Source organism: Sesamum indicum, linkage group LG2 (assembly GCF_026168435.1).
Source record: "Sesamum indicum cultivar Baizhima isolate 11 linkage group LG2, ASM2616843v1, whole genome shotgun sequence".
NCBI classification, from domain to species: Eukaryota; Viridiplantae; Streptophyta; class Magnoliopsida; order Lamiales; family Pedaliaceae; genus Sesamum; species Sesamum indicum.
The window spans coordinates 21,239,624-21,254,012 of record NC_142658.1 but is presented as its reverse complement, the minus strand read 5'-3'; the positions used below and the strand labels follow the sequence as shown (position 1 = coordinate 21,254,012).

The window sequence follows — 14,389 nt, the reverse complement described above, 5'->3', positions numbered from 1 at the left end:
TATGTAAAAACATTTTAATGAGTTACGCTAATGGTCTAAGTTGGTAGAAATAGACTAGGCGCAGACGCATGAATCACCAATTGATAACCATTCTTACTTCTCCAGACACAGCCCAATAGTTCAAACTTCTATATGGTACATCTCATGTTCTAATCTTGGGAGAACCATGCATACTAAAGGTACTACAAGAAAAACCTCCTAACTACCTCAGAAATCTATTTGCATGAGAACTTGCAATTGAATGGGTAGCCGATTAGCATTTCCCTGCGACACTTCCAACAGTCTAAACTAGGAACTGGAAACAAATTCAGACTTGTTATTCCACAACATTGATGAAAACAATACGTTGTGAGATAAAAACATACAGTTATTGGAATAGGAGAGGCAATCTAATGATTTACATTTCATTGGATTTCATGTCGTGCTACAAAGTGCAACTCGAGGGGAATATACGACAACATGAAATGGCACCGCTATAACCCAAAACACTCTTACAAATCTCTTAATGTTCTCTTCTGCCATCTCCTCATCGACTCAACTCATGACATTTCTCGAAAGCGAGCTATGGCCTTCTTCTGAATAACAGCTTTGTAGCTATCTCCAGCCTGCACCTCCAGGCTTGGATCCACTTTCTTTGGCTGATGGCTCCCTAGTCCGGCTCTAGTTTCTATGGCCTGCGCCTGGACGGGCTCTACCATACCACTCCCATCTTTCCCCAGGCCCTGGACAAAGAATCAACACACAAACCAGACAAAAATTTGGCACAAAAAGGTCAGATCAAGATACACATTAATATTGCATCTGGCCACTACATCGATATGTTTCAACAGCTTATACGGTTGTTGATGCTCCAAATAACAATTGAGAAATTGCAGTGTTGGGCTAGGAAAATTTCTGGACTTGACAAATGAAGATGGGTACCTACTTCGAAAAACTATTGAGATCACATGGAAGGTAAAGTATTATTATAAACGCAATCTGCAAAATATGCATTTGATTTTTGCATAGACCAATATGAAAGGTATGCAAGTGCAGGGTTAGAGTTGGTACCGAGCCTTCATGCCAGCCCATGTTGCGAAGCATCCGGTTGCCAACATTGCTCTCATCAATAGCCCTGTCTGCTGTGATCACCTCATAACTCTGACTATTTGCATCTCCAGTACTTCGTCCACCACCAACACCAGGAGGGAAAGGCATGGAATCCAAAACACCCCTTCTAAGTGTTGGATCTCGATCTTTGAAGTCCCCGATAAGAACATAAATTTTCTCACGAGTCAATACACAGTACGTAGAGAAATAAAACTAGCAATTCGACCATTGGAATCTTATCCTTCTCAGTTTTACACATAATTGCAGTAGTCAAAGCTTGAAGCTAAGGCCAAGCAATTCCAACTATAGCCTACCCCTTTCACACACCTAAATTCTGTCCAGTCCCATAATCATACAGCAAAAAGAAAAGCTAGCCACAATTTATTGGAATATAGGATTTAATCCAAGAGAGAGAAGAATAAGATAAAATGTGTCATGTATCACAATCAAGACTTACTTGGATCTCCAATTCCTGCATTTGATAAGTCATCCCCAAAAGCAGATGATGAACCATACAAACTTCTCCGCTCAGCCGCACGATCTCTGTAGGTAGTTTGGGACTGTTCTTTATTTGCAACGGAAGTGGATGGCATCTCAGAGAACCTTCTCTTACCAGTTCCAGCAGTAACAGGTGGTATGTAGGAACCTAAAGCAGATGCATCCGTTCTGAATGGCATCGCTGTTGTGGAAGCTTCTGTGTATGTCAGTGAAGAAGATCCTGCTGAAGACGTACTAAACGACGATGCTGAGGCACCTTCTCCTGGTCCTGTATAAATGGTGTCTGATTTCACCACCCCCATTCCAGAACCCCTAATTACTCCTTTTAAAGTCCCCCCAGAACTGCCAATGGCAGGCCTTGCCCTATCTTGGGATTCTAAACCAGTAGATTGGGAGGCACTTATAGATCCTGCTGAAGCTATAGCATTCTCTTTTGTTGTCAGCCCTTCATTTTTGAACTTGCTCTTCATAGATGACGGGATGGATCTCTCTTCCAATGAAGCGGAAAGCTGGTTGTCATCAAGAGAGACGCGTGGTGCTTGTCCTTCATGACTTCTTTGCTTCCACATGGTTAAGACATTATTCATCTTTTTCTTGTTAGCCAGGATGCTACTTTTGGATGCCAGTCTTGTTTCTTTCAATTTTTCCTTCTCTTTCTTCTCAGCAGCTATTGCGGCAGCAGCAGCAGCCTGGACGGCGTCTGGTAAAGAAGCAGCTTTCTCATTTGATGTCACTGTTGCAGCAGGTGCAGAAATAACAACTTTTCTACTGTTGGAACCATCCGATGGCTTAGAAATTTCATTTTGTTTTTCAGCTGTCCTGTCATTCTGATCAGTGCAAGGAATATACTGCTGGGTTTGTTGATCAAAAGAATACCAGAGACCATTATTGCCATCATAATATAAACCTGCAGACAAGACATTGCAGGAAATAACCATCATTTTTTCAGCTTTTTTTACAGAGAGGACTCAGTAGGCCCACATATATAGACATCCCCAAGATCATTATAGATAATATACCTTTGAACTACGCATTTTTTTTCCACCAAGAAACATCAGAGACGACTCTTGGCAAGTTTGGCATTGTATATACATATCACAAAGATACTAATACAAGATACATTGGTTAACTGAAAGAATAGTTGGGGGCAAAGCATTCAATTTAGGTATGGAAAGGAAATAGGAGATACAAATTTGGGACAAAGGGGGGAGCAGTTGTGCTAAAAACAACAAAATAAACAAAAATAATGACAATGACAATGATATAAAGGAGATATATTTTTCCGGAATTTCGAGACTAAATACTGAAATGCTTTTCAAACAGGCAGTTCACACAAACCATCATCATTTTAAGTATAACCAACCCATGATACAAAGCAACATGCTATAATTTCTTATCATCAAAAGCTGATCTACAAAATTCATCAATATAAAAGGAGCTTATTATGTCATAAAAAAAAAAGATATAAAGGGAAGCTTCAAACAGAGAGAAAGCAATAAGTTGGATAACCTGTATTTCCGTCATAGTAGAACCCAGAAGCGGCATCATAGTAATAGCCAGAGGCTTCGTCCCATACAAAACCAGATTGCGGAGCAGAAGGATCGGTTTGACCTGCAACTTGTCCACTGTGCTCTTGGACGGCACCTGATTGTTTATCCTCTGGATTGTACTCTTTTGGTGCCCAACCGACTGCATCATACTAAAATATACAGAAAAAAACACAGGTCATGTACTTATACCGGACCAACAGAAGAAGCCGAGCACCAATATCAAGCAATGTATACATCAATTGAGTACAATTTATCCACTTGCATAAGATTAACAAGCAGCTGGAGAACGATAATAAGCCATGCAAGACAACGCATGAGAAAGTGCCGTCTTACACTTTGAAGTAACCTTTGCTCTCAGAACTCAATAATATCTTTAAAAGGCAAATAAAATTAGCCTGAAAACTTTAATTTCAGTATTAGCATGCCATCAAGGACACTATAAAGTGAAACAATTAAACTTAACAATAGAGAGCAGATCTGAATTCTTTTTATTTCTCCAAATCTGGCTTGGTTAGCAATTCACCAAGTTCGTGCGACTACAGTGATTCAACTCATTCTTAGACAGCCATATTAATAAGAAAAGCACTGAGCTAAAGTAAAAGGAAATTGAGTAGCAGACACAATCATTTACATAGTAGGTAATATGAAGTCTGCAGACCAACAATCAACTGTTTCAATAGGAGGAGCAGCACATACTATGACTTCTCGGCATCCAAGTTTGGGCTATCAACATCTAGAATCCAAACATTAAAAAAAGTGGCCAGCAGGGATGTTTGGGCCAAGAGTACAGTTGACAGTGCACATATGCAATGTGTTACCCAGAAAGGCTAGACAGCAAACCTGCTGAGCAAATGTTGCCGCTTCTATTGCAGCAGCAGCCAGACTGCTCGACTGAGAAGCTCCAGAAGCTGCTGATCCAGGTCCGACAATACTTTTGGCATACGCAACTCGAAGAATCTGACCATTTTTCTCCAAATTAGTACCATTTGTTGCCTCAAGTGCTTTAGTAGCATCCTCAACCTGAAGATCGGAGTACCCATAAGAAACACAATTTATCCATAGAATAAATATGCCCTCTAAGCGAAGTATGCCCAAGACCATGTGATCTTTTCACTAAATTGAAAAACAGAACAAAGTATGACCCATATAACTGAGCATCAAATTGCCAACATAATATTAAAACAATGTAAACCTCAGTCAATTTTGAATGCTTAAGCACCAAATACTTGACTTCACCACCATGCATTGAGAGACGAGTGAAGTTACACACTGGATAGAAATGAACAAAATGAAAAATTACTTACTGAATAGAAATGAACAAATGCAAATCCTCTAGAGACATGTGTGAATTTGTCTCTAACAAGTCGCAGATCCTGCAAGGTTTTTGAAATTATTACGGATCCTCAATCATAGATAAAGGAAGATAAAATAAAATAACAAATGTTGCACCTTAATGGGAGCATGCTTAGAAAATTCATAACGGAGCATCTCCTCATCAGCATTTTCATCCAATCCACGAACGACAAGAACATGGGTAGGACCTAAAACATATCATCTCAAAATTCATATAAAATATAAGAACCCTGCCAGCTTACAGAATTGTAGCAAAGTAAACTAACCTGCTTCTCCTCTTTTGCCACTAGGGGTGGGATTTGATGATGCCATATCAGCTGGGGGAGCATCTTCTGTTCTCGGCTCATTACACTTATAGAATAAAGAAAGAGATATCAATTAAGCACGCAATACCAGAGCCTATATACTGAGTAAGACACGTTGAGTTGGGAGTTAGGTAAAAATAATTCGACTTCTAACATCTTGTCTATTTGCAGCATAGGGTGCATTGGCAAGAACTTAAGGTAACAGAAGTAAGGTTGGACTTTGGACATATGAGCACCAAGCCTAGACATAACACCCATTACCTAGTATCCTTGTATAAAGAGAGACATAAACTAATCACAACTGTTAAATTTGCTTGCAAGAAAATTATATCTAGAAATCAGCTTCTTCCAAGAGCAGCTAGCAACCCAAGACCAGAAACACTTGCTACAGAAAATTAGTAAGTAAAAGATAGACGGAAATAGCGGTGAAAAACTAACCTGAAAACAGGATGTTCTCCGTGCAAAATTGACACAGCCGCATATGGTGCACATCCAATCAGATGGCACCATAATACTTCTATGACTACCATGGCCTGATCTTGATGCACTATCCATTCCAATAGATCCATTTGCTCCACCAGTTGGCTTACTACTGCAACAAAATTCAGAGTTTACAATGGCAGCCATTAAGAAAGTTTTTCAACACTTTCATTTGCCAATTTTTAAGTTCAGAATCAACATTATGTTATCACAAGCAAGAACTTAATTCAGGTAACAAACTATAGTGACAAATATAATTCTCCAGAAACCAACAAAAGAACAGATGAGTTGAAATAAAGATGACGATGAAAGTACAGGAGCGGAAAACAAGATAGACCAGAGTTAACAATATCTCAAATCTCAACGTGTGAACTGCTACGGAAGAATTCAAACTTCAGATCAGAATCCAAATACAAAAACTTATTATTGGTTTAGTTGAGGTCACCTGAGTTGAAAGATATTCAAAGTTCCAAATAGGAACGTAGATTTTGTATCAATATGATATAATAACAAATTATTAGGTTTTACATTTTAAACAACTATGTGCATACTTCAATTAGCATCAAATAGTGCAGATAAACTGAATTTAGGTGAGTTGAATTGTTAAGGACCAGCAAAAAAAATGATATATATATATATATACCTGTACTCGAAGAAGAGCTTCCTACCATCTACAAGAAGACCTTCATGCCCAAGCTTATCCATCATTGCTTGTGCTGAATCCTGTTTTACAAGAATGACTCCATTTAATGGAATTTAACGAATATCAAGCATCACGACGAGATACCTGTGCTTTCATACCACAGAGGGGAAGTCAATAAAAGCAAATCCGCGTGAGATGCCAGAATTTCGCTCTTTAATTACACGGACATGACGAAGGGGCCCCCATTCAGCCTGACGTCAAGGAACAAGGATCAAGCATGTGAACCAAGGTGCTTTGACAGAAATCAAGAAAAAGTGGTTTTTCAGCAAACTTTGAAGGAAAAAAAAGGATCAGTTTCGACGAATTACAAGGATCCGATACAAATCTTCTTCGCTTGTCTTTTGAGAAAGGCCCTTTACCACAACTGTAGCAGATGGAGCCTGTAAAGAGATAGCACAATGGTTCAGTCCATTTATCAAGTACAGGAAAAACAATGGAAAACCAATATGAGTAAATGGAGCATACAACAGAATAATGGTCATGCTGACGTCTATCATCACGTTCTCTTCGCCTATCACTTCTGTCATAGCGGCTGTCATCATAACTGTCTTCCCTATGACTTCGACCATGACTCCGGCTTCGAGGAGACCTTGACCTTGCCCGATCATCACGGCCATGAGAACGAGAGCGAGACCGTGAAGGAGAATGCTCATGTCTCCTATATGGGCTCTCGTCCTTCTCCCGACTAAGGCCTCTCTTGTCCCATTCACGGTCCCGAGATTCACGCTTTCTCCAGTTACCATCTCTCCTACTGCTTCTGTCGTAGTCTGAATCATAACTCTGTCTTCCATAGTCATAATCCCTTTCACGGCTGTCCTCCCTACTTTGATGTGGGGCACGGGATCTATAATCATAATCATCATATCCATAATCCTCTCGATCACGCCCTCCATATCTAGCAGGCCTGTGATTCATAATCATGACTGTTATCAATATGGTGATAAACACCCCACAATTTACGCATGCAGAATGTTTCACTCTCATTATATTTAGAGCTTCATCAAAAGAATGAATTACATAGTATGAAACAACATACGGCTTCTCATGCCGTCTATAATCCCTCTCAAAAGAATATTCTTCTTCATAGTTTCTCCGCCTTGTTTGAGGCCACATACCAACTGATGATGGCTGTGGAGGATAGTTATCCCTCTCCAATACGTCTCGATGAAAGGCACCCCTAGGGTAGACATTTTCCCTTGGGAACCTTTCATCTATAAACCTCCTATCATCGTAAGATCCACCATCCCTGCCAAAATAATATGAGCCAAGGAGGGATAGAAGGAACGAAAAGAACTGAAAAAAACTAGCACATACAAGAAGCAAAAAATACGAAAAAAGTAACTCTTAAAACACTGAATAATCTAGATGCCATTAACAAAACAAATTACATGAGGGGCAAAGGAAAATAATTTCTCATGCACTTTTGCTCAAAGACTATCTGAAACCAATCAACAAAAATATATATCAAATCAACGCCTGGAGTCCTTCAACATAACCACAGGAAACCAATTACCCTCTCGGCGATAAGCATCACTGCGCACTCACCGGTAGTTTGAATCATGAACGGCACCATATCCCTCCAGAGCCTGTGGATTCAAGAGAATAAGCTGTGTCAGCAAGTAATAATCATGCTAAATGTAGGCAAACGATTCCACATCCTCACTGTCCCATGGCTTCTCTCATGTTCTTTAAGGAAGAGATGCCGGAAAAAATGGACAATCACATGAGCCTAATTTCTCGTATATCATCCCATATATGTCATGAAAAGGAAACCACAATTACGCTGTTATTTTCCCATCCTTGATGAAGACCATAGCGGCCAGGATCCATCGCTCCAGGGAGTGTCAACTTTTTCCTGAAAATCTCTTCCTAATTGTTGATAAGTTGCAGAAGCAAGATGAATGAAACCTTTCCTGTAATTCATGAACAAACTGAAGTTATGCCATCATGAACAAGAGACAATCTTCATCAGTTGGGTTCCCCCTCGAAATCCAACCTTGTAAAGAAATCTATCTTCAGACTCTCCTAGCTCATAAGTCAGGGCATTGAGGTGGAAATCATCAAAGTTATTGATATTATCAGCAATTGAAGAGGTTAAATACTACTCTTTAAGATATGATCGTCAAAGAGCATTATGACATCAAATGTATCACTTTGGTAATCTTATGATGGACCCTTCGCTTTATTTTTACAACTATTATAACTTGCAACAAAGTAAAAAGAGGCAATTAGTTTTCAAATGTCCACAAGATTAAATTTTTTCCTTCCGTGTGTACGAGTATGTCGTTTTGTTACAAAGTAGAGCTAGTTTAAATAGTCAATAAATTTATAAGGATGAATTCAAATGGGGGTAAGCATACAGTGCGAGTAAGTGGTAACCATACAGCAGCATATGAAAATAACAAGAGAAAACTCTTCTCAAATTTTCATCACTATCAGACAAAAACCACTTTCCATCATGGTCTAAGTACAGCTATTATTACATTATATACTGAACTCAATTAAGTGAAAAAAGAAAATTTTAGATGTATATTTTCAGAATTGCACTTTCTTTCCCTGTTGATAAAGAAAGATAACTCAATGAATCTAATAAAAAGAACTCAAAGAGTGATAGACAAGTCCATCCTACAGAAAAGTCCTGCAGTGAAATCTAGCTGCATGCATTGTATATATGCAGCAAGCTTAAGTTGTTATGCTTAAATCAATTTGTGAATCTAGAATGCATCATAAACATACAACAAGCTCATTCATCCAAACAAAATCAGAGGCATAAGAAATAATATCTTATAAAACATCATACACATGCATATACATGAATGAAATTCAGGGACTGACAGAGAGATGAGGTGGCAGCGCAGAATTCATGCATAACCTAATTAACAAAAGCTTCTGAACACCAGCACAAAATTTACTGCCACAATATATTAATGCATGCACCATCTTCCCCCAATAAAGGGTTGCAGGGTGGGCAAGCTACCTATGTACAATAGTCCCAGCCTCTTATCATCCTTGGATAAATGTGCGGCCCACAATATCCAAGGGCCCCATTATGATCCAATAATAAGAGTCAGCCAACAAGTAAACCTTCCAAAAACCAGCAAACTTAGCATTGAACAAGAGCAAGATGGCAAAATCCAAAATTTTGACGAAAAAGTTTAGAAAATAATGTTGACTTCACGAATCCTGATTGTCCCTCAAGTACCATACAATGCCATAATTACCTCAGGCGTACTCTAACGAGACTGGATATTAATTCCAATGAAGTGAATAGCCCCCACCCCCGCAAAAAGAAAAGAAAAGATAACACAAGCGTATACCTACGGCAGAATTTCGGACCTAAATTCAGTATTACTGATTACGACTGATATCTGAGAACAAGAAACACGTCCAGCAGACATCAACAGCAATTGTCCAAAATTCACAAAAAAGCTACAAGCTTTCAATTATAAATCACATACCTCTGCCGAAGAAATATGAATACTCCTTATTAATCACCAACAATCTTAGCCCCCAATAATGCAGGATTCGCATTCAACGCTTGTGAAGATGAGAATTAGGGATTTTGGGACTTCGATCAGTGGAGAATTCTTTGCCCTAATTCGTTTGTGTTGTTAACAGACTGGAGAAGAGAACCTGGGCTTCAGAGCCTTATATTGTTTGGTCTCTAAATTTAGCAGCCCAACAAAGGCGGGCCTCTACCCAACTTCTTGGGCCCAAACAAACTGACTGTTATTGGGCTTTCAAGCGTTTGGATTTATCTATTTATTTTGTTTCATGTGAATATATCATATTATATTATTATTTACTATACACAATTTGATAACTATCATTATAGTCTCTATATAAAATATTTTTCAATTTTTAGTATAGTATCGAATTTTACTAATATCCAATTTTGTGACTGATTAACAGCATATGTGTGATGTTTATAAAATTTTATTAAAAAAATAAATTTAATTATAAATAAATTATAGATTAAAATATAAATATATTAAAATTTGAATGGAGTAAACTGAAACTCATTATAATATTTGAAAATAAATTATATTAATTAAGAAATTAGGTAGAACATAATGAATGTTTTAAAAAATTTAAATTAATTAAATAAATAAAATTATAATAAACATAATAAAATAAATATATACATAATATATTTAATTTTAAAATATTACTATGACGTTCATAGAATTTTATATATAATTGGGAGATTAATTTGTTTATTGATAAAATATTTATTTAATTATAAATAAATTATTGGTTGAAATTGAAATATATTATAATTTGAATGAAGTAAATTAGAGTTTATTATAATATTTAAGAACAGATTATATTAATTAAGAATATTAAGAAACGTCATTGGAGTTATCAAAAAGTTTAAATAAATTAAAAAAATAATAATAATAAAATAAAAGGGAAAAGGGTGGGCAGCAGCATACACACACATAAATTACACACACAAACGCACACATATTTACGGGAGAAGAAACCGAAGGTAAGATTTTGATTTTACAAAAATTTATTAATTTATATAATTATATTATTTGATTAGTCCATTTATTAATATAATTATATTGATCGATGTATTGTTTAACCAAAAAAATTTATGAATTTGACTAATTAAATATCACATTTGGTTTAAAAATATTATAGTTCGTTAATTAGAATTACTTGATTTGTTAGATTTAATAATTATTATAGTTAATTTACTCAATTTTATCGGGCCTATTAACTAAATCTATAATTATTTAATCAAATTCTATAATAGCCAGGAATTGAGAAAATTCATAAAAATATTTGAAAACTATATTTAAGAAATATTAGGATATTATATTTGAGGAATATCCTAATATTTTTTAAATCAATAAGTTATGTATTTGGTTTTTAGGTGTTTGTCTCATTTTGTATATTGATGTATCTATTGAAATGCTTTATTGTTCAATTTTACGTTCGATGTGTGTGCCAAAATATTTAAAAATTATAAATAATTATATTTATATTGATAAGTTGCTCATCAATGATTGAATCGTAACTTCAGAAACGTAAGAATGCCCGAAGTTGAGGAAGTCTGATAGGCATATTAGTACTTCATTAAAAAAATATTAAAATTACTATAATGATTAAATTTATTAAACGGAAAGAATGAGTTAAAAGGTAAATTCGAATATTCAAAAATTGACACGAAAACAATTTTTTTTTTATAATAGTGCAGATAATATATTATTGCCAAAAATCTATCGGTACAATTATAGGTATCCCGAAAGGGAAGTAAATTTTAAGGTTGTTTTACGGCAGTTTCAAATAAGGAATGAAGAATAAATATCTCAACATGTGGCTGTTATATATGTTCGCCATTGATGACTTCTCGCTGGAGGAAGTTTCCAATATTGTGCAGACATGGGATTTGAGAAGATGGTCAGAATTCAGTTAATTTGTATAGATGGGGACCAAAGCTAGTACAACTTTCAAAGGGAATGTAGTAACTATTACAAGGTATAAAACCAGCATAATGCTTGAGCAGTTGAAGAAGGATGAATGTTTCTTCTCACTGCAATTTTAGCATCTCGAATGAATAATTGCACATGCTGATTCAGACACATTCTCTTGTTTCAACTGTAGAATGTCGGAAATTTTGTCAAATTTTACTTTAAGTAGGTGTTTGAGGGCACAATTAGGCTTGGAAGAAAGCACTGTTGGATTAGGGATCACCCACCCTACATTGAAATATCTTCCATTCAACTCAATTTGTCGCATTAATTATAATTCAGACTCGCAATTTTTTTTTGTGATTATTAGTTTGAATTTAGTCAAAAATGTGAATATTGTGTTATTTTATTATTCGTAATAATTTGAACTACTTATTAATATTTTACTATAATGGTATAGATTAGTTGTTTTTCTTTAAAAAGTAAAAAAAGGAGTTAATTACAATGAACTCAATTTGTCATTCTTTTATTATTTAAAAAAATATAAATATTCTCTTAGAATTAACAGACGTCTAACAAATATCTCTAAAATGAGCTGTCATTAGAAGGTATTTTTTAGATAACCTTTAATTTCAGAAAATATTTGTAATATTTCAAACAACGATAAAATATTCATGGTTGTCGCAAATTTTAATTTATCCAAAAGAAATTGCTCTGTGTGCTTCTGAGATTTTTTTTACTTCTTTTGGGACAATATATAGTCGTAGATTGTCATAATTTTGTACGAGATTCGGGGGTGATGTATTGTAGGAAAGGTAATCCAAACTCAAATCTAAAGTGATATTGCGTCTATTCAACAAGATTTTTTGGATTTGTGAATTGGCAACACTTTTTAGTTTGGTAGAACTTCATTTACATGAAGCAAAGAAAAGGTTAGAAAGCAAAGGTGGGAAAGAGGCCACGAATCTAAAGGCTTTATTAGTAGACAATGGAGCCAATAAGAAATTATGACAATCATGGTCTGAGTAGGATGTCATTTTCTTATGGTGCGCCCTCGTAACCTAGCCCCACCTATTATTTCTCCCCCTTTCACCTCCTCTCCACTAATTTCGTATAAATCTATGTTAAACTACTCCCAGTCCGGATTTTAATTTTGGGCTCTACGAAATATCTTTTCAAGAAAATAGATATGTCTAATAAGGCCTAATTTAGATGACGATGTTGAGGTCTCATAATTTTAAAGGTCATATACGTGGGATGTTTCTATACACTAATTATTTTACAACTACACCAAGTCTAAATTATACACATTTTGGTTTCTTGTTTAGGGTTTTTTTGGCGTTTTCTTTATTTAATTTTAATTCTATATTTTTTTAGTTTTTATAATTTTAGCATTTTCTCCCTTGGAGTTTACTATTCTCTCCCAAAAAAATGCATATGTATCTCACTTGACCATTTTAAATTGGGATTATTGTTCTTATTGACTCATTTTTGTCAGTATTTTTATCCTTTTAATTTTCTAAGGTAACATTTTCATTCTACATTTTTTTAATTTTCATGATTTTAGTTCGTTTTTTCACCAATAGATGTGAACTCTAGTGAAAAAAATTGAAGTTATGATAATTAAAAAAATATAGGATCAAAATGATATCTTAAAAAATTAAAAGACAAAAACGCGGAATGACTTAAGTTATGAAAAGAAAATGTTGACTGTCTTGAGTATGTTATATGGCTTGAACTAAGATTCAATCCAAATTTTTAGACGCTCTACTGAAAGGAAATTTTCTGATGTCTATTGTGGGTATGGGTACGGGCTCTATATGGACTGCCTTTTTCTTTTAAATAAATGGAGCAACCCGAATTAATAATTGGGTTATGCATGTAAGCGACTTTAGGGTTTCATAATGTACTCCGTATCATTTCTACGAAAAGGATAATAATTGTGTCTTCTTGTCCGTAAATATGTGGCCGCTTTTATCAACCCATATAAATTTCTCCTCATCACATAAGTGTGATATACATGTATTGATCACTTTTTCTAATCTACATTATACTTATCATGTCCGACCAATCTGGTAGAACTTCCCAAATTATTGTGTATTTTTCAATTTTCTTGCTTCAATTTTTGTATTTGTTGTTTCAGCAATAATAATTAATGCACGGAAAGAGGTTTTTGCAGAACTTTCTGTCCAGGCACAGCCGAGGCGAGCTTCACTGAAGTATATATTATAAAGGAAATCTGAATTATTAATTTCAATTTAAATTTCCGGGTCAAGGACAAGAAAAAAAAATCGAGCAGAAAAGAATAAAGAATTTATTTATCTAATTAGTTATGCTGATTCTGTCCATTTTTATTCAAGATCGTCGTCCCATAATGTCCTGATATGCTCTTGTGATGAAATGATAATGAAAATAGTGTATGGACTAAGCTTCCAAGTTCCAACAATGTACAATAATTGTGAGAGCATATGATTCCGGATTTAGGTTCCATGTTATATATTAATGGCAAATGTTGAAATCAGTTGGGAATATCCCATTTTAATTGCAGAAAGTGTTCATCTTAAAAATGGACTAGGAGCATCTTTTGCCATGCCTAAATCCAAGGATTTAGGATTCAGTCTGGGCATATACTTCTGCTAACTACTCTTGAAAATTCTTGTATTCCTGTATTAATCCATGAAGCCATAATACTACAGCAAATAACTACAGTAAAACCTCTATAAATTAATAACCTTGGAACCATGAAATTTTATTAATTTAGAGAAATATTAATTTACCGATAAATTAATATTTTATTAATTAAAAGAGAGACTTTTTAAATTCAATAAATTTAGTACATATGTATTGCAAATAAATAAATTCATATATGTTTCATTGATTATATTCATGCAACAATTAACTATTATATTCATAGACACATGTATCAATTCATTGGAATTACTTAAATATACATGTTTACATTAATTCGTTGCACTTAAATAACTATTA

General features: G+C 35.1%; 1 protein-coding gene across 3 annotated transcripts; it reads right to left on the bottom strand.

Annotated features, from left to right (window-relative positions):
* Window positions 1-296: 296 nt before the first annotated feature.
* SUA (suppressor of abi3-5) lies at window positions 297-9,600 on the bottom strand. Of its 3 annotated transcripts, none has more exons than XM_088876120.1 (17): window positions 9,437-9,600; window positions 7,761-7,891; window positions 7,524-7,564; window positions 7,015-7,224; window positions 6,444-6,882; window positions 6,287-6,358; window positions 6,077-6,169; window positions 5,919-5,998; window positions 5,234-5,387; window positions 4,757-4,841; window positions 4,587-4,678; window positions 4,442-4,510; window positions 3,978-4,157; window positions 3,097-3,286; window positions 1,547-2,494; window positions 1,051-1,235; window positions 297-722 (listed from the first exon to the last, which is right to left on the bottom strand). In XM_088876120.1, the coding sequence occupies exons 2-17, from the start codon at window positions 7,806-7,808 to the stop codon at window positions 540-542; spliced, it is 3,069 nt and encodes a 1,022-aa protein (XP_088732246.1). In that variant the 5' UTR covers window positions 7,809-7,891; window positions 9,437-9,600; the 3' UTR covers window positions 297-539. The 3 variants fall into 3 exon arrangements, with proteins under 3 accessions (XP_088732246.1, XP_088732247.1, XP_088732248.1); XM_088876121.1 differs by having other exon boundaries at window positions 5,234-5,384; XM_088876122.1 differs by having other exon boundaries at window positions 6,996-7,224; window positions 7,524-7,891.
* Between the last annotated feature and the right edge of the window lie 4,789 nt (window positions 9,601-14,389).